This window comes from Heterodontus francisci, chromosome 2 (assembly GCF_036365525.1).
Source record: "Heterodontus francisci isolate sHetFra1 chromosome 2, sHetFra1.hap1, whole genome shotgun sequence".
Taxonomy (NCBI): Eukaryota; Metazoa; Chordata; class Chondrichthyes; order Heterodontiformes; family Heterodontidae; genus Heterodontus; species Heterodontus francisci.
The window spans coordinates 26,281,724-26,305,168 of NC_090372.1; the positions used below are offsets into that span (position 1 = coordinate 26,281,724).

Genomic DNA, 23,445 nt, shown 5'->3' on the forward strand with positions numbered 1-23,445 from the left:
TCCACACATGATGTTCTATCACATATAATGTTCTATCACACTCATTCAAGCCTTGGAATGTTGACTCAAAACCTGTCCAGACTACCCTGAGTTTGGCAATTTTGCACATATGTATCAATAGGTAAAATAATGACAGATTAAAGGTTAGAAAATAATGAATGCTCCAAAAACCTTAGTATTATTTTCACCTATAGATAAAATTCAGTTGAGTCACTCATTAAAATGTTAGTAATTCTGCAGCATGAAAAATAGATAAACACTGAGCTTATACAGTTCCAATATACTCATTAAATACTAATCACTACTGTTAATAACCTGTGGACCTCGGATTCCTGGTTCTCCTTGAGGACCTTGATTACCGACTCTTCCTTTAGCTCCCTACATGCAGAAATAAGTATTATTTAATGAATACAATGGTACTTCAATACCATCTTAACCAAAAGGACAAATAATGGAAATTGGTGCATAGTCAATAACCCCCGATATTACACTGCTAATTGTTGCTTTCTGCCCCCACCCACCCAGCTCAGTCCTCACCAGCATCACTCCCCTTCCTGCTCCTGCCAGCAAAATCAACATTTATCATTCATATTTCCATTTGGTTTTTAGCACTAAACTATGTAACAATATAATTGCATTATATAATTAACATAATTTCATAATGCCCCAAACCAAGCTCATCTGCTTTTGTTTCAGAAAATCTAGCTTCCCCAAATCTAGCCAAAATCAGCTCTAATCTATCATAGTTCTGGCAGTGATTGTTCTTAGTCTTTGCAGGGTACCAGTTCTTACTCATGGACATTAGTAAAGCAGGAGGGATTGGTAAAGGGAATGATAGCATTGTAGTAATGTCACAATCGAGAAACCTAGACTAATCCTCCTGAGATCTGAGATCAAATCCCACCATAGCAGCTAGTGGAATTTAAATGTAATTAATAAATCTGGAATAAAAAGCTAGTCTCAGTAATGATGACCATGAAACTACCGGATTGTCGTAAAAACCCATCTGGTTCACTGATTCCCTTGAGAGAAGGAAATCTGCTGTCCATACCTGGTCTGGTCTGCATGTTTTTTTTATTCTTTCATGGGATGTGGGCATTGCTGGCAAAGCCAGCATTTATTGCCCATCCCTAACTGCCCTTGAAAAGGTTGTGACTCCAGTCCCACAGCAATGTGGTTTACTCTCAACTGCCCTCTGCAATAGCCTATCAAGCCACTCAGTTGTATCAAACTGCTACACAAAAGTCGAAGAAGAATAAAATCGGATGGACAACCCGTCATCGATCTAGGCATCAGAAATGACAAAGGCACACACTGACCATTTGACCCTCACTAACATCTGGGGACCTGTGCTTAAATTGGGAGAGCTGTCCCACAGACTAGTCAAGCAACAGCCTGACATAGTCATACTCACTGCATCATATATTACAGCCAATACCCCAGACCCCTTCATCCACCATCCCTGGGTGTATCCTGTCCCACCAGCAGGACAGACCCACCAGAGGTGGCAGTACAGTAGGATACAGTGGCCCTCAGAGTCCTCAACATTGACTTTGGGCCCCAGGAAGTCTCATGGCATCAGGTGAAACATGGACAAGGAAACCTTCTGCTGATTACCACCAAAAGCCCTCCCTCAGCTGATGAATCAGTGCTCCTACATGTTGAACACAACTTGGAAAAAAGACTAGGGTATCAAGGGCACAGAATGTACTCTGGATAGAGGACTGGCACAGTAACACCAGAATTGACTGATCTGGCCAAGTCCGAAGAACATATCTGCCTGACTAGGCCTGCGGCAGGTGGTGAGTGAACCAACAAAAGGGAAAAACCCACCTAACCTCACCCTCACCAAGCTACCTGTCACAAATGCATCTGTCCGTGGCAGTACTCGTGGAGTGATCACTGAACAATCCTTATGGAAATGAAGTCCATCTTCACACTGAGGGTACACTCTGTCGTGTTGTGTGGCACAATCAACATGCTAAATGGGATAGATTCAGAACAGACCTAGCAGCTCCAAACTGGGTATCCATGAGGCGCGGTGGGGCATCACGAACAGCAGAATTGTATTTAACCACAATCTGTAACCTCATGGCCAGCACATCCCTCACTCTACCATTACCATCAAGGCAGGGCATCAACCCTGGCTCAATCAGGAGTTCCGGAGATCATGTCAGGGGCAGCACAAGGCATACTTAAAAATGAGGTGCCAAGCTGGTGAAGCTACAACACAGGTCTACATACATGCTAAACAATGGAAGCAGCCTGTGATAGACAGAACAAAGCGATCCCACAACCAACGGATCAGATCGAAGTTCTAGAGTCCTGCCACACACAGTCATGAATGGTGGTGGACAATTAAACAACGAATGGGAGGAGTAGGCCGCACAAACATCCCCATCCTCAATGATGGAAAAGCCCAGCATATCAGTGCAAAAGACCAGGCTGACGCATTTACAACCATCTTCATCCAGAAGTGCCAAGTGGATGATCCATCTCAGCCTCCTCCTGAGGTCCCTGGCATCACAGGTGGCAATTCAGCCAATTTGATTTACTCCATGTCATATCAAGAAATGCTGAAGGCACTGTATACAGCGAAGGCTATGGGCCCTGACAACAACCCAGCTGTAGTACTAAGGAGTTGTGCTCCAGAACTAGTCAGGCCCTTAGCCAAGCTGTTCCAGTACAGATTCCATACTGGCATCTACCTTGAAAAATGGAACATTGCCCAGGTATGGCCTGTCCAAAAAAAAAAACAAATCAAGTGTGGCTAATTATTGCCGCATGAGACTACTCTCAACCATCAGCCAAGTGATGGAAGGTGTAATTGACAGTGCTATAAAGTGGCACTTACTCAGCAATAACCTGCTCACCGATGCTCAGTTTGGATTCCGTCAGGGCCACTCGGCTCCAGACCATATTACAGCCTTGGTCCAAACATGGGCAAACAAGGTGAATTCCAGAGGTGAGGTGAGAGTGACTGCCCTTGACATCAAGGCAGCATTTGACCGAATGTGGCATTGAGGAGCCCTCGCAAAATTAAAGTCAATGGGAATCAGTGTGAAAACTCTCCACTGATTGGAGTCATACCTAGCACAAAGGAAGATGAGTGTGGTTGTTGGTGGCCAATCATCTCAGCTCCAGGACATCGCTGCAGGAATTCCTCAGGGTAGCCTCCTAGGCCCAACCATCTTCAGCTGTTTCATCAACAAGCTTCCCTCCATCATAAGGTCAGAAATGGGGATGCTCACAGATTATTGCACAGTGTTCAGTACCATTCGCGACTCCTCAGATACTGAAGCAGTCCGTGCCCACCTGCAGCAAGACCTGGACAACATTCAGCATTGGGCTGACAAGTGGCAAGTAGCATTCGTGCCACACAGTTGTCAGGGAATCACCAGCACCAACAAAAGACAATCTAACCATCTCCCCATGACATTCAACAGCATTGCCATCGCTGAATCCCCCACCATCAACATCCTGGGGGTTAACATTGACCAGAAACTGAACTGGACCAGCCATATAAATACTGTGGCTACAAGAGGTCAAAGGCTGGGAATTCTGCAATGAATATCTCACCTCCTGACTCCCCAAAGCCTGTCCACTATCTACAAGGCACAAGTCAGGAGTGTGATGGAATACTCTCCAGTTGCCTGGATGACTGCAGTTCCAACAATGCTCAAGAAGCTTGACAACATCCAGGACAAAGCAGCCTACTCAAATGGCACCCCATCTACAACCTTAAGCATTCACTCCCTCCACCACAAGCTCACAGTGGCAGCAGTGTGTGCCATCTACAAAATGCACTGCAGCAACTCGCCAAGGCTTCTTCCAAATCTGCGACCTCTACTGCCACGAACAAGGGCACCAGACACATGGGATCACAAGTCCCCCTCCAAACCACACACCATCCTGACATGGAACTATATCACCATTCTTTAAATGTCGCTGGGTCAAAATCCTGGAACTCCCTTCCTAATAGCACTGTGGATGCACCTATGCCACATGTATGCAGTGGTTCAAGATGGCTCACCGCCACCTTCTCAAGGGCAATTAGGGATGGCCAAAAAATGCTAGCCTTGCCAGTGACACTCACATCCCAAGAATAAATAAAAAACAGAAGCCTGCTTCAATATTATAGAAACTGAAATTGCCCACATTGAAATAATAATTCTAAGTTATTCCAATGATTAGTGTTATTTTCAACTAATTCTACTGTTACTGAATGGCGGTCCTAGCATCAGTGACATGTAAGATGTGAATGACCTCCGTTCGCCAGCGGCTGTCACTGACCACTGAACCAGACTTCCTACCCACCCAAATAGAGGAGATGTGATCAGGCACATTAGTGCAGCAGTGTACAAAATGCACTGGACACACTTACCCACCAAACCAGCAATGAACCCAAACTTATCAACTCAAATCAAAATATGATAAACTTTGGCAAAAAGTGTTTGTTCAGGAATAATAATGAATGAATGCTTCATCATTCCTCAACATTTAAAATCAGATTGTAGAATTTTGCACATGTAAATAGTGGGACTTGAGAGACTATGAAAGCTTTGATAGAACACTGCCCTTCTTGTTTTTAGAAAGGAGCATCTGTTTATCATACCATTGTGATTATGAACCTCATTTTGTTTACCAAAAAAGATGTGTGGGTTTATGTGACAGCAAATTCCTTCCACTATATTAAAATGTCAGAACACTTGAAAAAAAGATAGCTTTGTTAATTCTGAGATTCCCAGGCTAAAACTACATCTTTCACTCTTCCTGTCCACACTACTAGCTTTTGCCTGCTACTGGATGTTGCATAAAAGCTACTAAACCACTATGATAGAGACAAAACAAGTCTCACCTGTGCACCCCGTTGTCCCCTCTCACCATCTGGACCCTAAACAAAGTGCAAAAAATAATAATTTTAAATCAGTTCTTCTAATAATAACAACAATTAATGCAATCTTTTCTTATCAGATGACATTTTTGAGAAAAGAAAGGCATTCCGTTTTGTCTATAATGTACAGGTAACAGGTAAAAATTAATATAGCATGTAGAATATTAAGCTTCCCTTCCCATCCCAAAACCAGCACCTTGGGTGTCCCCCAAGGAGTCATTCTTCCCCTATACTCTTCCTCTTCTTCATGCTGTTCCTTGGTGACATTATCTGCACACATGGGATCAGCTTTAGCATGTGCATAAATAACATCAGCTTCTCTTGACCTCACACTCTCCACCATTTTTCTTGATCCCTCGAATAACTCGGTTGTCAGTCTAGTTTTCAAGCATCTTGTCCTGGATGAGCCACGATATCCTCCAGCAAAACACTGGGAAAAGTGAAGCCACCATCTTTGACTTTGTGTTCTCGCAACCGAATCCATCCCTTTCCTTAGCCATTATCTCAAGCTGAGTCTAACTGTTTGAAACCTCAGAAGCCTATTCAACCCTGAGTTGAGCTTTCTGCCCCATATTCTCTCCATCGCAAAGATTGCCTACGTCCACCTCTACAGCATCACTGATCTTTGTATCAGGTCTCTGTGCTGTACTTGAACCACTGTTAATATAGACACTGAGTATACTGTCCTAAGCTACCTAAATTACTTGCATTTTAATTTATCAACAAGATTAGACATTAAGGGCTATATTTTTTTCCTAATTGCAAATTTAATTGAAACAGTAAACTGTAGTCACATTTCGTTTTTAAATAAAATTAGTTAACGGAGGAAAATATCTCTCTCAGTGGTCAAGTCGGGAAATTGTTCCCAATTTGAATTGTTCTCTGGATAATTAACCTCATTAAGTCAAGCCACTTCTTCTGTTTACACTGGGGCCGATTCAATATATGTGAAATAATGGATTTGAGTTGAAAAGTAACAATTTAGATGAATAAGCATGATGGAACTGCAGTGTATCTGATGAAGGTAATGGAGACTTTCTTACAAGGTTTCCTGCACCACCACGTTTTCCTGGATTACCACTATTTCCTGGATCACCCTGTAAGAGAATGTTTCACTGTTATTCCATTTGCGATTTACAAGTTCATAAAGAAAAATGACAGCTCCCTATAAATTACTAAATAGATACGTTAAAGAAATAAAGGTAATGTACCACTTGGCCTGGGTTTCCTCTTTCACCCTTTGGACCTTGAACATTGTTGCTGGTGCCAGGTTCACCCTTAGACAGAAACACAAAAAAACATTAATAGACAGTTTAGTAAAATCCAGTGATCCAAATGATTCATCTAATGGCATTAGTTCTTGCCAGCACCAATTACAAATGCAACATTAAGAATACATTTTGGTAGAAATTAGTGGATTGCAATAAACTATTCAAACCAGCATTCTGTGTATTGGGACCTAGCTATAGAATGTCAGCAAGATTTGTGCTGGAGTAGGGGATCTCAAATTGATCAGCATACTGATGATTGGTTACCAGATTTTTGTCCCCATAACCCAATGCATCCAATGTCATAAATTTCTTAACTCAGCCCTGTCTGTGTTGAGGAATGCTTAACACAGAGAACTGGGGTAGAATCCCACTCGACTATCATTTCCAGTGATTTCACCATACCTTTTTAAGACCTGCCAGAAGTGCTTACTGCTTCATGTAAAGGGGATCAAGGGAATGTGACTGGCCCCTCTGATCCATTCCATTCCATCTCAAACAATTAACACCCACTATAAATGCCATGGTAGAGGCTGCAGCAGCTATCCCTGCTACAGATATGGGTTGGAGATAGCAATTTTGTGTGCTCAAACTGCAGCTTAGTTTTCTTTGCCTAAGCAGCATTGTTTAAAGTAGTTTTGCGGTTGCTTCAGGACCTCTGCTGCTGCTTCCACTAATGGCTGAGGACTCGAACAAGGTTTCCATAGACAGATGGGGGGCAAAAACAGGGAAAGTGAGGCCCATGAAACTTCATGAAGTGTTATAGAGCAGATTGCAAGCACTTTGAGATCTCATTTTAGGTGTCTGGATAAATCTGGTGGAGCACTGCTGTACAGACACAGTCACAATCTCCTGAATAACTAAAGCATGTTGTGTACTTTATAAGACTGCTATGGAGAAAGACTTGCTGCTTGCACATCCTGAAGGTGATGATGATGAGGAGGAGGCAGCAGCTGCAGCTCCACTGCATGAGGAAGATGAGCAGGAAAGAGAAAGGTGTAATAGCAGCAATCAACTGCCAGAGCAACAAGAACATGACTGATAGTCCAGTGCTCTCTAAAAATAAAAGCTGCATCACCAAATCAAAATCACTTCACACCTGCTTGTGCCCCTTCCCCTCACACCCCCACAATGTCTCTCACACAAATGAACAAACAACTCTACGTGATCAGTCTGTGCTTACTTTAAACAATAGTATTTACCAGCAAATTCTAAGGATGTGGCCGATTTTGGCAAGGCCAAAATCCCTAGTTTCCCTGAACAGGTCATGTTGGACCTTCTGCTTGAACAACTGCAGCCCTTATGGTGATGTGTTAGGTGCAGAATTCCTCTTATAGTGACCCAATGATGATGAAGGAATGGCAATATATGTCCAAGTCAGGATGTTGTGCAATTTTGAGGGAACTTGTGCTTAACAACATTGCCGTTCTTCTCTGAAGTAGAGGTCACAGGGGAAGAAGATGCTGCTGAAGTAACCCTTGGTCTGTAGCTACACTGCATCCTGTAGATCTTACATAACACAGTCAGTGTTCGAAGTAGTGGATATTGTGTCAAGGACAGCAAACTAGTGAAACTGAGTGGCATCAAACCTCTTGAGTGTTGCTACAGCTACACCTATCCAGGCAATTGGTACATATTGCACTGCACTCCTGACTTGAGCCTTGTAGATAGAGGAGCAGCTTTGAGGAACAAAGGAACAGGAGTAGGCCAATCAGCTCTCGACCCTGTTTCACCATTCAATTTTTTCATGGCTGATCTGTAGCTTAACTTCATCCATCTGTGTTGGTTTCATACTCCTTCATGCCCTTGCCTAACAAAAATCTATTAATCTCAGTTTGGAAATTTCCAAATGGTCTCGCCTCAATGACTTTTTGGGGGAGAGTTTTCCAGATTTCGATGACCCTTTGTGTGATGAAGTGCTTCCTAAATGGCTTAGCTCTAATTGTTCCTTGGTCTAGACTTTCCCACTATAGAAAATAGTTTCTCTTTATCTAACCCATTTTGATCCTTTAATTATCTTAAATACCTCAATTAGACCAACCCTTAATCTTCTATATGCTGTGACTACAAGCCTAGCCTCTGCAAGCTGTCCACACAATTTAACCCTTTCTAGCCCCCATATCATTCTGGTGAATCTGTGTTGCACTCCGTCCAAGGCCAATATTTCCTTCCTGAGATATTGTGCCCAGTTCTGAATGCAGTCCACTAGATGGAGTCTAACCAGAGCTTTGTATAATAGTAATATTACTTCCTTCCCTTTGTATTCCAGCCCCCTTGAGATGAATATCAACATTTCATTAGCCTTTTAAATTGTTTTTCGTACCTGTCCCCTAGCTTTTAGTGATTTTTGTAGTTAGACTGTTATATCCCTCTGCTCATTCCCAATTCCTAGCTTCTAGATTAATGATTTGGATGTAGGTCTTGGGGTCCTTGTCCACAAATTTGCAGATGATACTAAGATCTGTGCAAGTGTTAGGACTGTAATGATACTCACCTGCAACAGGCAGATTGTAATGTTTTGGGAGATTGGTCTTAAGACTGGCAAGTAATGTATAAATTGGATAGATGCAGTGTTGTGCATGTAAGCAGGGTGAATGCTCAACATTCATACACCCTTCAGAGAAAAGCATTAAAGAAGGTGGAAGAGTAAAGAGATTTGGGCATGCTAGTCCATACACCTAAAGGTACGGGAGCAATGCCATGAGGTGACAGCTAAAATAAATAGGGTATTGGTATATATTCATAGGACAATTTATTACAAGACAAGGCATACTAATTTGTCTGTGTACAAGACCTTGGTCAGACCTCACTTGAATACTGTGTTCAGTTTTGGTCTCCTCACATGGTGAGTAATATTGAGGCTTTAGAAAGGGTGCAGAGGAGGACCACCAAACTAATTCCCAATATAAAGCATCTTAGTTGTCAAGATAGGCTAAAGGAGTTGGGACTCTACACTTTGCAGAGCATAAAATTAGGGGTAATCCAACTGGGTTTTTTAAACTAAGGAAAAGAATTGTGTTCTAGTTGACAGTTTGTTCCACTTTTGTAGGTTAAGGAGGACCAGGAGTTCCACCTTTAAGTTGGAGAAGGTCATATCTAGGTTAGATGTCAGGAGGTGCTGGTTTTCCCAGAGAATAGCAAACCATTAGAACAGCCTGCTGTCTCCTGTAGTGCATGCCGAATTCCTTCAAGCAAGAGCTGGACCTATTTTGGGTTAGGGAGGGCATCACCTCCACAAAAGGTCGGTACTCTGCGTGATCTCCTGAGCTAGTTTGATCACCTAGCTGAATGTCCCAGATTATTTTCCCACAAATTGACCTTGGTTTTTATCTGGTTTTTTTTCAACTGTCCCAGGAGATCACATGGTTTTGGGTGGGTTGGGGCGGGCATGTATATATGGCGATACACAAGGTATCACAATTGTTTGTGTCAGGCCATTTGGACCAGACCATCTTTACCTATCTGTCATTGTTCTCTTGATTTAGAAAATATACTGATTTATCTTTCTTAGGTCCAAAGTGGATAACCCCATTATTCCCCACGCTAAACTCCGACTGATACAGTATTGCCCACTCACAAAATCTATCAAAATCCCTTTGAAACTTCTGAGTGTTGGGAGAGGTTGCCTTTTCTATTAATGAGTTCCCCTGAAATCCAGGTGCAGAGAAAAAGTGCAAGAGATCAAGAGTGAATCCTCTACTACTGGTAGAGGAAGTGTGTTGGGATGAGTACTTTGACCACTTATATAATGTTATTCAAGCTTTTTCAGCACTATGTGGCATTTCTTCAGATGAAAGAGGTCTCGCTGTCTGCCTCCACCATCCTCCTGCAGACTGGTGTACTACCCTCTTTGGAGGCTTTCTGCCCTCCATGCCCATGAACAGATCCCTCTTTGCCTTGATTTCAGACAGCAGGACCACCACAAATGCAACATAAAACCTTAATACTTTTGTTGTTGCTGCCATGCCCAGGACTGCTGCTACTTCAGATATCTTGCAGTGTGTAGAACAATAAACGACAAAGTCGTTTAGGAGTACAGAACCTGAGTATTGCTAAAAACAGAGACAGGGAGAAAATGTATTGACATTTATTGTTAGTTTTAATAGGGGCAGGTAATATGTTCTGTATGCGTAATATAAATACAGAACAGCTATGGAAAGCTGAGTTACTCGAAAGATAGAGAAATCCAGTTCTGGGAGTACGTCACAATAAATATCATGGCCTAGGATACAGCCAGAAAACTCTTAAAAAAAAATAACTATAAAATTATATTTTGGATACCTCTTTGCATCTGATTCCATTTGAAAAGAATTTATATTACATCATAATGACAGCAGTTGTTCTTTAGTTAATGGTTGTCTGCAAACCATGAAAAGCAAAGAATGAGTTTGACAGGGCCCAGTTGAGAAAGCAGACAAGGGTTACAAATAGGCAGAAGAGATTTAAAAGCATAGAGAAATGGCTTATTCCATATAAGCCCACTAGATAAGTTTGGCTTCAGCAAGGCAACAGAATAAACAAGTGATTTGAATGATTTAGAATTGCTACTGACTCAGACAAAAAGAACTGGATTTGATTAATACGTTGATGCATTCAATAGTTGAGGAAATTGAAATTTTTTTGGATTACATTTGAAAAGAATCCAAACTATCCAAGAATAGAACAATATTTCAAAACAATATGACACTGATTTGCAAAACACTTTGAAATCTGCAGAAATATAAAAGTTTTGAAAACTAAATTTAATCAAAAGAAACAGAATACAAAATTAGTGGCCAGTTTGACAACAATCTTGTTGTATTTGCCCTATACTATTCTGCATGACAAAATGATGTGATCATATGGTAGCAGGCCAATGACATTGTAGTTAAACCCTGAGTTAAGCCTTGATAAAGAGAAAATGAGTGAAGCTATTGAAGGGCAGCAAATTGTAATCAGACAGGAATGGAAGCAAACATTGGTGAGTTGTAACTGTGGAGATAAAAACAGCAGAGTAGAAAAGTAGCACACAAAGTGTAATGAGAAGCTTTTTATGCTGTCTGATCAACATAAATGAGATGCATGGAGTTCAGATGATTGCAGATCTCAAACAGGGTTATTAACAGCAAACAAGTACATACTAACTGCAGAGCTAACTATTTATAGGGCTTGCCTCTTGGTGTTAGAGTAGCAGAGTGAGAGGGGCATGTAGTCACACGACTACATCCTGGCACTTAGCTCATTAGCATACAAAGATCTTAAAGTCAATCACACAACATCCCCCGTTGTTCCAAAGATAAGTCTTATATGCTAAAAATAACAGTCCATAAAATTAGATATCAAAATCATTTACACATGGATAGAGATTGTGTATTTAACAGATACAGAGGTTCAACAGTCCATATATCATCTTGGTGGTTTGGCAACTCTTGCTTGGGGTGTTTACGTCTCATCTGTTGCTGTTCTTTCTGAAGTTTCTCCCTCTCTGCATTCAGTTTCTGTTGCTCTGCCTTCAGCCTGCTAATATACTCTGTTGCTTTTCTCAAGATGACCACTTATGAGGTCTTGGAAAGTTCCGGCACCTCATGTCGAAGAGCCAACAGACAATGCTTCAACTCATTCCTCCTCTGCCTCTACAGGACATTGCATGTCATTTGCCTCATTTCATCTTCCGCGTCTGAAGGCCTGAGGCTCAAGGTCGAGGACTTGTTGCGGGAAGAGTACTTGGTCTCATGGAGATACCTGTCCTTTCTGGCTCATTGTGGTGCCGGCAGTTCTCCAGAGAGCAGAAGTGAAGGCACGGCATAGTTGTGCTGTTGTTGGGTTTCCAGACTGCACTGTTTGATGCTGGTCAGAGTCTTCGAGCGGGTTATGGTCCTTGGAGATTTCCACTTGGCAATGCTCTCGTGGATGGTTATGATGTTGAGGTCCTGCCACTGCTGGTCTGCTCATGTCTACTGGGTAAAACATATGTGCTTTCTATGCCGACTTGCCGTATTTGCATTGCATTGTTAACATCCCACTGCAAGTCGATGCGGGACCCATTATATGCAGATATCTTGGCAGTCATCGGTTGAGTCATTGATTTCCAATGACTCCGGTACGTGTCTTTGAGGATTCAGTCTGGTAGGATATTTTCACTATCTCCGGTGTCAATCTTGACCTTGACTGTATGTTTGCCAGCTTTCTTTGGGCACATGATGTTAATAGTGACGAAAGCTTCCAGTTGTTGAACTTCATCAACATGATGCATCAGGGTCACAATGTAGAATGCCTGCTCGTCTTCTGACTGAGAACTACTTCTCTCTGAGTCTTGTGTCAGGTCTGCTTCGCTGTGGACCTCGTGTATTGACTTGTGTTTACTCAGGTCTCTGGCGCTTTCTTTGCTGCTGTTGCCCTGTTTGCTTGTGTGCGACCGTGACTGCTGGCTGCATCTTTGGAGCCAGAATTCCTGCATAGGCAGGCCCAATGTCCTTTTGCACTGCATGCTTGCACCGGAAACGATATGAAGGATAGCTTTGTCGTGAGTGAGACCAACCATATTTACCACACAGCGTGCTTGCTCTTTTCAACCTGGTTATGGCGCTGATACTGTTGTCTGTACCTAGTGCTTGCAGGTGCTGTTGTCCAGCTACAATGGCTTCGTATTTCCTGCCATCTTCCAGTACAGCATCAATGCTGTAACCTTTCTTTTTCTCAAAGAGGACTTCTGAAATGCTTCAATAGGTGTTGATAGAATTACCAGCTCCATTATTCTGTCTGACAGCTCAGTTTCTGAGCAGTCGTATTCATTGCCCTTACTAAGGCTTTTGCTGATGAACTGGTCTATTGATTCCTGTGGTTGTTGCTTGTAGGACATCAATTCCAGGCAGTGAATTTGAAAATTCATTCTCAATCGGAGCTGATCTTCCAGCACTTTCCATATTTTTGTGGGATCTTTCTGGCCCTCTTCAGATATGCCTGAGGTATTGATTCTATGTAATCCCGCTTTTCCAATTGCTATCATTATTTTTGGAGCATTCTTTCCTGGTTGTGTAATTACTTGGTCTGTGAAGCATAACTGCATTCTTTGTTTGAATAATTAAAACTCAGGTAGGATATCAATGATCTTCCAGTTCATGCTGGGAGGTTTGGTATCCATCTTCCTGCTGTTCCTTTGCTTAGAACTTGCTTTATGATTCTACACTGTTTCTTCTTTAAGAAAAACTGTTTGTTCTCTAGACTAGCAGCTTTGATTGACAGAAGTAGGTATTTTGCAGTATTTGTCTGTTTATCTAGCTTCCAACCTCTTGTTTGTTTGTCTGCATAGCTGTGCAATAGGCATTTCAAGTGTTTTTAAGAGTTTGTTTATGTAGCTGTTCAAGAGGCAATTCTTCACGCTTGAGTGGTTTTATGAGTTTTTAAAAACTCAGACTGAATGAATGAAAGCTCTTCAGCTTCCAGTGATTTAATGCTTTCTTTTTATAGCTCTAGCTCGAGCTACATGAATGGAGGATTCCTGCACTTTTTGCTGTTGGGTGCTTCCTGTAATGGCGTGGCACTGATCAGCCTGGGCAAGTGTTTGAAAACAATTGATCAGCCTGAGATAGCGATTGGGTTTTCCATGTTTTTTTCTTTGACTGAGCCTTTTCAAAAAACAACTTTGCAAGCAGCTCAGAGCTTTTTTATCCAACTGGGATTCCTGTACAGACAGCACACTGACTTACCCATAGAATCCCGGAATTGTTACAGTGCAGAAGGATGGCCATTTGGCCATCATGTCCGCATGGCTCCCTGAAAGAGCAATTCACTCAGTTCCATTCCCCCACCTTCTCCCCATAACCCTGCACATTCCTCCTTTTCATATAACTGTCTAATTCCCTTTTGAATGCTTCAATTGAACCTGCCTCCACTATACTCTCAGGCAGTGCATTCCATTTAGTCACTGTGTGAAAAAGTTTTTCTCATGTCACTTTTTCTTCTCTTACCAAATACTTTAAATCTGTGCCATCTTGTTCTCGATCCTTTCACAATTGGGAACAGTTTCTCCCTGTCTACCCTGTCTAGACTCCTCATGATTTTAAATAATTCTATCAAATCACCTCTCTGCCTTCTCTTCTTCAAGGAAAACAGTCCTAACTTCTCCAATCTATCTTCATAACTGAAGTTCTTCATCCCTGGAACCATGCTCGTGAATCTTTTCTGTATTCTCTCCAATGCATCTCATCTGGTCCTGGTGTTTTATCCACTTTAAGTACAGACAGCCTATCTGATACTATTGATCAATTTTAAACTCTTCTAGTGACTGAATTACCTCCTCTTTCACCATTGCCTGGGTTGCATCTTCTTCCTTGGTAAAGGCAGATACAAAGTATTCATTTAATACGTCAGCTATGCCCTCTGCCTCCACAGGTAAATCCCCTTTATGGTCTCTAATTGGCCCCACTCCTTTTACTATTTATAAATCTAGAGAAATCTTTGGGATTCCCTTTAATGTTAGCTGCCAGTCTCTTTTCGTGCACTCTCCCTAGAGTTGGTTTTAAAAGTCGTTTTAATATTTTTAAGTCATTAAAACTATTTATGCAACAGCCTCTGAATCACTGCTGCAGATGTACAGAGTGAATATAGACTAGCACATTACATTGCAATGGGAATATTCAGTGAGTTACACATTATCTTATTGATATAGAAGTTACAGATTATCTTACTAATATTGACCAACAAGTTAACTATCCTGGTTAGAGGCTAGAACAGGAGGCAATGTCTCTTTGGATTCAAGATGGCTCGACGATGACACGCTTAGTGATGGAAAATTGGAACCGAGTTAACTCTATTTTCAAGACTCAGTAGCCTGATATCCGAGTTATATAGTTCCTTATTACTCCAGCCAGCTTGGCCTATTAATGGGACCTGAAGAGGTAGACCTTCACTAAGAACTTACATGGCCCGAGGTACACTTACCAAACAATGTCCTAAGGGGATGGAGGAACCACCTGGACAAATAGCTGGGAAATATTTATGCCTCTGTGCTGATAAGTTAAGCGAGTTGAACTCCAACAGTATCCCCGTTTATGCTTAGAGATCTCTCACCCTTGTCTCTTGTTAAATTCAGACAGCATAGGCACAAGTTAAGTTAGGTGATGTGTCCTTATAACTTCCATTTCTAACAGGAATTTTACCTGTGTGGATTTCTCAGTAAACAGGTTCGACAACCCTGAAATATAATGATGGTTGTCCATGCATTTCAGGCATGTGGCTGGCCATAAAAGTGTGATGTAGCAGTACAATTCATAAAACCCCAGACTAATATTACACACTACACTATTCAATCCTCACCAGTTGCATTCCACAGACAACATTCTCAAGCAGGTATAAACAGGACTGCAGTAAGAGTGTTTGTTCCATATAGTCTTTCATCATCTATGTTTATACTCGCTCTTTTCTAAAGATTACTTACAGGATCTCCACGTGAACCGGCCTCTCCACGATCACCTGCAATTCCTTTTTGGGCTTTTCTACCCTAGAAATTAAGGCAAGCAATATTAGATTCCAGAAATAAATGTAATACTCAGTCTGAGTTCAATTCATTCCAAAAGGAGGAATATATTCATTGTCCAGGAAAATGATGCACCGCAGTCAGATGAAAAATAGAACTCACTAAGGGTTTATATATAGCTGCAGTGTGCAGGAAACCCAAAGCACTATCCAGCAAAGTGGTGTACTGGCCCAATTAACTTTTGCATCTTGAGATTCTGATCCCAGCTGCAAAATCACAGGAAGCTATTTGTACTTCCACACAATGAAGAAGGAAAACTATAGGTGGCAGGTCACTGTAACCTGATCCTTGCAACTGGTACCCAAGCACTTTGCCAGGCAATAACTTCTATTGCAGATTCAGATCATGTTGACTACTGAGTTCCAATCTTGCAGTTTAAACAATCAGAGTCCCTCAACATCTTAGCGCAAAGTCTATTTATTATCTAGTTACCTGATACTCATTATCCATGGCTCAGAGGAATATTTGTAGCAAGGCATCACCAATATACCAGACTGTGGGTAGATTTTCCTCTTTTGCACTTGCATATTAAGTAATTACCTGTGCAAACCATACAGAGAAAATGGGGCAGGAAGGATATCACGCCCATGACAAAGATATCCAATCTTTCATCCTTTCAAAATAAAGGACAGAAAATCAGGAAGGCACCATTATGGGTGTAGAAGTTTATTTTCTGCGCTCTGCCTATGCAATTATTTAATGTTCAAATGCACGAGGAACGTCTGCCCCCATGATATTTCATTGACGTTTTATTGCACTGAACAATTAATGCAGAATTAAGGATTGTAAATAATTCAAAGTCAATTATATATTACACAGTGCAGGAGAAAGTGTTATATAAGAATTCCCTTGTGAAGATCCATGTAAGGAGAGCTGAAAGACAGAAAACAGAAAGTAAGTGCAAATAGATGTTTCTCAGATTGGCAGCGATGGAAGCCAGGGATTTATGAATTTGTGATTACACTTATCGGGCAGTATTTTATGCTCTCCCTGCTGAAAACCAGCCCCCTGCCCTTGCTGTTGACCCCTATTCAACCCCCTTCCCCATGACCCCCACCCCACAAAACCCCTCTTGCCATCTCTTACCTCTGGTTTGGGTCGCTCTACGATCTTGGGATTCCAGTGGGTGCTGTTCAGGCAGCAGCCACCGCCTCACCGGTGGCGCTACTGAGCAAATGAGCTGCCAGCCTCTGAATGGCAGGCAGCTATCGGCGGGCAAGACTTCCCTTCCTTGGGGTCCTGATTCTGGGAAAGGCCTGCTGGTGGCCTCTCAAGTGCTTGACTAACTCATAATACAGCCAGCCTTCCCCAAAGGAGGCAACACAGGTCATTTGCCAGCTCTCCAGCCGGCAGCTGAGACCCCCGTCACCTCCATAAAATTCCCCTTATCGTGTTCTCAACATAGGTAAATCATGTGGGGAGGGCATTGAAGGGATGACATTAAAATTTGTTGATGATACTAGGTGGCTTGACAAAATGTAAAGAATAAGTAGTTTTCTAAAGGAAATAGGGAGAATGGACAGATAAATAGAAAATGTAGTTCATCACGAATAAGTGTAACAGCTTCTCGAAAAAAATGATAGATAATTGAACTGTACCCTCAATGATAAAATTCTCAATAGAGTGAAAGGACTGAGAAATCTAGCTGTGCAGATGTACAGTCCTTTGAAGGCAGCATTGTATTGGAAAAAGCCACGAAAAAGCAAATAGGATTCTGGGTTTCATATGTAGAGACATTGAAAATAAAAGAAAGGAGATGATAGTGAATCCATGCAAGACATTCATTCGGCCACAGTTGGAGTATTGTGTACACTTTGGGAATCCTATTACATAAACAATATTGGAGCCATGAAAAAGATGCAACATAGATTTAGTGAGGTTATACCAAGAATGAAAGGATATAATTCCGATAAAGTTACAAATGAAACCAGGGCTATATTCACTGCAGCAGAGATGGTATGAGTCTAGTCCAAGTTTTTAAAGGGTTTGAGAAAATAACTAGCAATTATATCCACTATTCTCTGAATCAATATCAGGCGTGTAACCAGGAAGATCTTGTTTGACAAACCCACGTTCTTTAAGGAGGTGACACATATGGTAGAGGAGAGAAATGTAGTGGATGTGGTGTATATGAAGTCTCAGAAAGCAGTTGACAAGATACCACATAGAAGACAACTAGATGGGGTATGGAATTAGAGGGAAGATAGCAAATCGGAATATAAACTGGTTAAAAGGGAAGAAACAGAGATTTTAGCCCTCTGGCCAGAGTTTTGCAGCCAGGGACTGAGGCAAATGACAAATCATCCGGCCTCCACAGTATTTTAAATTCTGGGCCTCATTTGCATTGTAACACACAGAGAAGGACCAGATGGCTGGTGAGCAAAAGTGGGAATTGGGATAACAGGAGACTGCTGCTAGGTACCCAAAGCAATATTCGCCAGCACTCAGTTAACTGGTTGAGAGGACAGACCGGTTGTGGGGTGGGGTAGGAGGGGGCTGTGGGGGAGCATTGTGATCGGTGGGTGGGAGGGGTGGGGTGGAAGCCCAAGGCAGGGGAGGCCAGAAGTTTCCTTGTGGGGCTCAGGAACACTGGGCCTGGCTCCACGGGCCACCTGGTAGGCCCAGCAGCAAAGGCACAAAGGCTTTCTCACACAGGACTCAGGTTAAAATTGCAGTCAGGCCCCGATTATGCCATTGGGGCCCGATCTGCATATTTAAAGAAGGACCTGACTGCATTCAAACAGATATACCCCTCAGCTGTCTAAAAGCACAGGATAAGATTACACGGAGCAGAGTCAAACGGGGTAACATTTTGCGGCCATTTCTACTGCAGGACTGGCAGGGTTAAACTCGGCCCTTAAGTGATAATGGTAGTCTGTCAGAATGGTTGGAAGCAGGTTGTGGTAACCCACAGGGTTCTGTTCTGGGACTGCTTTAACAATGTTTTAGGCTCAGAGAGAGTGATGTTCAAATTTGCAGCTTAGACGAAAATAAGAGGCATAGTAAAAAATTCTGAGGGCAAAAGGAGGCTGCAAGGGGATATTGATAAAATGGTGGAATTGGCAAAGAAGTGACAACTGGAATTCAATGTAATTAATTTTGAGGTGGTATATTTTGGTTAAAAAATTATATTTTAAATAAAAACAGCTAATACTAGAAATACTCAGCAGGTCAGGCAGCATCTGTGGAAAGAGAAATAGAGTTAATGGGCTGAATTTTATGGAGATGGCTGACGTCCCGCTGCCGGGTCCAAAAACAGGAGGCAGCCCCATTTCAGCAACCGGGAGCGACCAATTAAGTTGCCACCACTGGGATTGCCGTCCAATTAAGGATGGCAGCCCACCCCCTAGAGCTTCTGGCCCAATCAGAGGGCCAACAGTTCAGTCATGTCAGTAAGGCCAGCATGCATTGTGGGGGGGGGGGGGTCGCTGAGTGCCAGCGGCACCTTTGCACAAGGGAGGCCATTGTTGCCAGAAGGCCCCTCCATGGGCCATGGAGTGTCCATAAAGGAGGCAACCCCCTCACCCCCTCGGTGGAGACCACTGGGAGGCCACCAGGTTTCATCCAGCAGTCTCCCCACACAGCGACAGGTCCTCCCGACACGGGCAAAATGCCTGTTGAGCAGGAAGTGGCCCTGAATTAGCCACTTAAGTGGCTCAGTTGGCCTCCTTGTGGGCATCTGAGCCACCAACTTTCCTGCCGCTGGCAAAATGGCCTGGCCTTCTCTTGCCATTGTGACAGCCCTTCTGCCTCCCAGCTTGTTCCCAAAGGGTCTGGAAAATTCTAGCCAGTGTTTCAGCTCAATGACCTTTCATCAGAACTGGGAAAAGTTAGAGATGTAATACGTTTTAAGCAAGTGGAAGCAGGAGGGTGGGAAAAAAAACAAAAGGGAAAGTCTGTGATAGGGTGGAAGAGAGGAGAGATTAAATGACAAAAGGGTTTGTGGTTCAAGGCCAAAGAGAGTGGTAATGGAACAAGTAAAGAAACAAATAATGTGTCAAGAGGAGATGTGAATGGCAGAATGATGAACAGCTGTCACCAGAAAGAAAAAAAAGAGAGAAAAGCAAAAATCAGCAAAGAAAGGAAACAAAATGGAGGTAGAGGATACAATCTGAAGTTGTTGAACTCAAATCGAGTCTGGTAGGCTGTAAAGTGCCTAATCGGAAGATGAGATGCTATTTCACAAGCTTAAGTTGAGCTTCACTGAGACACTGCAGGAGGCCAAACACAGAGGTCAGAGTGGGAGCAAGGTGGAGAATTAAAATGACAGGCAACCGGAAGCTCAGGGTCACACTTATGCACTGAACTGAGGTGTTCCACAAAGCGGTCACCCAATCTACGTTTGGTCTCCCCATTGTAGAGCAGACCGCATCATGAGCAGTGAATACAGTATACTGAATTCAAAGAAGTACATGTAAATCACTGGGCTGAATTTTACAGACGCCACCGACGTTGGGGGTTGTGGTGGGGTGGGGGGGGGGCATCCGGGAGAGGGCGGCACTCCCGCCACTCGCCGATGGGGCCACCATTTAAATATTTAAATTAATTAAAATCAATGAATTAATGAGACATACATTCCCACCGTCTGTCCCGGTGCGAACCGAGGCAGAACACTGGTGGGGAGGGGGCAGGAGGTAATTTTCTCAGTGCAGAGGAAGGGGAGAGGGGTCAAAGTAATATCATTGGTGTAGGGGATGGTGGGAAGGGTTATAGTTTAAAGTTTATGTACTTTGGTTAAGGGAAAGGTCAGGTGGAAAAGGTAAGTGTTTTTGCGGGGAGAGGGCAAGTAATAAATGTAATTGTTATTGGGGGGGTGGGAGAGGGGCAGAATAAATGCATTAATTTTTAACAATTAAATGTCTCTTTAAATATGTAAATGGAATGGTTGGGCTCGAAGCCCTTTAAACTGGCGTCAGCGCCTGCACACAGGACAACCCACCCCCTCCACGTCAATGGAAGATTGCAGTGGTCGACCATTGTTTTCACCCACCGCCAGTGTTGGTGGTGGGAGTATAAATTTCAGCCCACTGTTTCACCTGGATGGAGTGTTTGGGGCTGTGGACGGTGAGAAGAGAGGAAGTAAAAGAGCAGATGCTGCACCTCCTGCACTTGCATGGAAAGGTGTCGTGGGAAGGAGACGGCACGACTGAGGAGTGGACCAGAGTGGTATGGAGGGAACGGTCCCTTCGGAATGCTGAAAAAAAGGGGGGAGGGTAAGATTGGTGGTGGCATCACGATGGAGGTGGCAGAAACGGTGGAGGATGATCCACTGAATACAGAGGCTGGTGGGAAGATAAGGCCAAGAGGACCTTAACATAATACTGGGAAGGAGGGGAAGGGTTGAAAACAAAGGTGCAGGAAATGGAACAACAGCCACAGTTGAGGGCCCCGTCAACTGTGGTGGGGGGGGGGGGGGGGTGGTGGTGGTGGGAGTCCTTGGTTGAGTACAAAACACATTTCAGAAGCACTAGTATGGAAGGTTACATTGTCAGAACAGATGCAACCCAGAGCGACAAACTGGGAGAATGGAATAGAGTCCTTAGAGGAGGCTGGGTGTGAGCAAGTGTAGTCGAGGTAGCTGTGGGAGTCTGTGAGCCTTTACTTAATATTGGTTGATAGCCTATCCCCAGAAATGGAGACAACGAAGTCGAGGAAAGAAGGGAAGTGTTGGAGATGGACCATGTGCAGTTGAGAGAAGGGTGGAAATTGGAACCAAAGTTGATAAAAACTTTCCAGTTCTAGGAGAGAGCGGCCATCAGTGTACTGGAAAAAACAGTGAGGGAGGGGGCTTGAGTAGAACTGAAATAAAGAATGATCCACATATCACACAAAAAGGCAGGCATAGCTAGGACCCTTACAGGTACTGATACCTTTTATTTGGAGGAAGTGAGTGGAGTTAAAGGAGAACTTGTTCAATGTGAGAACAAATTAAGCCAGGTCGAGGAGGGTGGTGGTGGTTGGGGACTGGTTGGGCCTCCATTCAAAGAAGAAGCAGAAAGCTCTGAGACCATCCTGTTGGGTGATGGAGGTGTAGAGAGATGGGAGGTCCATGGTGAATAGGAGATGGTTAGGTCCAGGAAACTGAAAACTCTTAAACTGTTGGAGGGCATCAAAAGAGGCACAAATGTAGATGGGAAGAGACTGAGCACAGGGAGAAAAAATATAGGCTCGAGATAGGAAGAAATCTGTTCAGCAGGATAGGAACAGGCTGAAATGATGGGTTTACGAGGGCAGTCCTGTTTGTGGATCTTGGGAAAGAGCTAGAAGTGGGCTGTTCAGATTTGGGGGACTATGAGTTTGGAGGCCTTGGATGGAAGATTGCCAGAGCAGATGAGGTCAGTGACAGTCTTGGCAATAACAGTTTGATGCTCGGTGGTGCGATTATAGTTCAAGGCAAGGTAGGAGGAAGTGTCAGAGAGTTGCTGTTCGGCCTCTGCTAGGTCAGTTTGACAGACAACAGCAGCACCACAGTTGTTAGCAAGATCGAAGGCAATGTTAGGGTTGAATAAGAAAATGGAGTGCTGCAATTTCAGAGGGAGACAGGTTAGAGTGAGTGAGAGGAGTAGAGAAATTGAGATGGCTGATGTCATGCCAACAGTTCTCAATGAAAGCAATCTAGAGGAGGTAAGAGCCCAGAGGGAGGAGTCCAGATGGAGGCTTCTCAGCGGCCCTTCCATGCTGGACGGCTGCCGAGTTTAAAGCGCGTATAAAATTCAGGCCCTGGTTTGGAAAGGAGTCTCATCTTTCTCACCACCCAGTTCAACTGGGTTTGCATGTATAGTGCGCATTCTGCCCAGTTGTCCTCTAAATTGGACTGGAATCTTAAGTACATCAAAGGACCTTAGGTTACATGCAATAGTAAGGCTCCCGTCAGATTCAGGAAGGTGTCTGTGCGACAATGTTGGCGACAGGGTGTACCACAATTATGACTCTGCTGCAACCCATTTCCACTTGACAAGCCCAAGATAAAATTAATCCTCAGTATTCCGTAATAGTCTCTTCAGTTTGAACAATTATTCAAATGTTTTCATCCATTATTCTTGATGCTTTAACACGTATTGTCATCGGCTAATTTTCCTGCTTTCATTTCTTTTTGTTATATAAACTGGGATTAATGTTGTGTAATCCAATAAGAAACTGCTGCTCCTATAGAAATCTGAATCAGAAAATACTATAAATACACAGCAGGTCCATGGCATTTGAATAAAGAAAAAGCAAGTTAATCGGGGGAGGGAGGTAACTTTCCAAATTTTTGCCAACAGTACGATTTTCCAATTTTCAATGTTGGCCAGCGCCGGCACATACTTGGAAAATTTAGGCAAGGGACAGTACCCAAAACATTATCCTGTCCTTTCTCTTTACAGATGCTAACAAATTCACTATGCATTTCCTGCAGTTGCATTTTCTTTTTCCTTATATATAATTGAAATAGAACAATTGTCCACAAAGCATTAAATACACATTTCTTACTCATGACAACCGCTAATAGATAACAGGAAAGATTTTACCGGTTTTCCACTCAAGCCTTTTTCACCGGAAGGTCCAGGAATTCCATTGTCTCCCTGTAAGAACAAAATATTCTATTAATATTTATAACGTATTTGTAAATAGTCTTTCTGTGCAAATCTAATTCAAAAATAGCATACCTGCTCTCCAATTATTCCATCGATACCATGGGCCCCATCACTACCCTGTGACAATAGAGAGTTGGAAATGTCAGATTGAAGAAAATATTCAAATTTCATGGGGCAAAGGAATTATAAATGAAA

The 23,445-nt window shown here is 42.9% G+C and overlaps 1 protein-coding gene across 1 annotated transcript in view; it reads right to left on the bottom strand.

Annotated features, from left to right (window-relative positions):
- LOC137380552 (collagen alpha-6(VI) chain-like) overlaps nucleotides 1-23,445 on the bottom strand; it is a 174,268-nt gene that overhangs the window by 71,608 nt on the left and 79,215 nt on the right. Inside the window, exons 14-20 of the mRNA XM_068052548.1 lie at nucleotides 23,323-23,367; nucleotides 23,185-23,238; nucleotides 15,578-15,640; nucleotides 6,106-6,171; nucleotides 5,938-5,991; nucleotides 4,859-4,894; nucleotides 316-378 (exon numbers count right to left, since the gene is read on the bottom strand). Coding sequence (XP_067908649.1) covers nucleotides 316-378; nucleotides 4,859-4,894; nucleotides 5,938-5,991; nucleotides 6,106-6,171; nucleotides 15,578-15,640; nucleotides 23,185-23,238; nucleotides 23,323-23,367 — 381 coding nt within the window. The remainder of the gene's footprint in view (nucleotides 1-315; nucleotides 379-4,858; nucleotides 4,895-5,937; nucleotides 5,992-6,105; nucleotides 6,172-15,577; nucleotides 15,641-23,184; nucleotides 23,239-23,322; nucleotides 23,368-23,445) is intronic.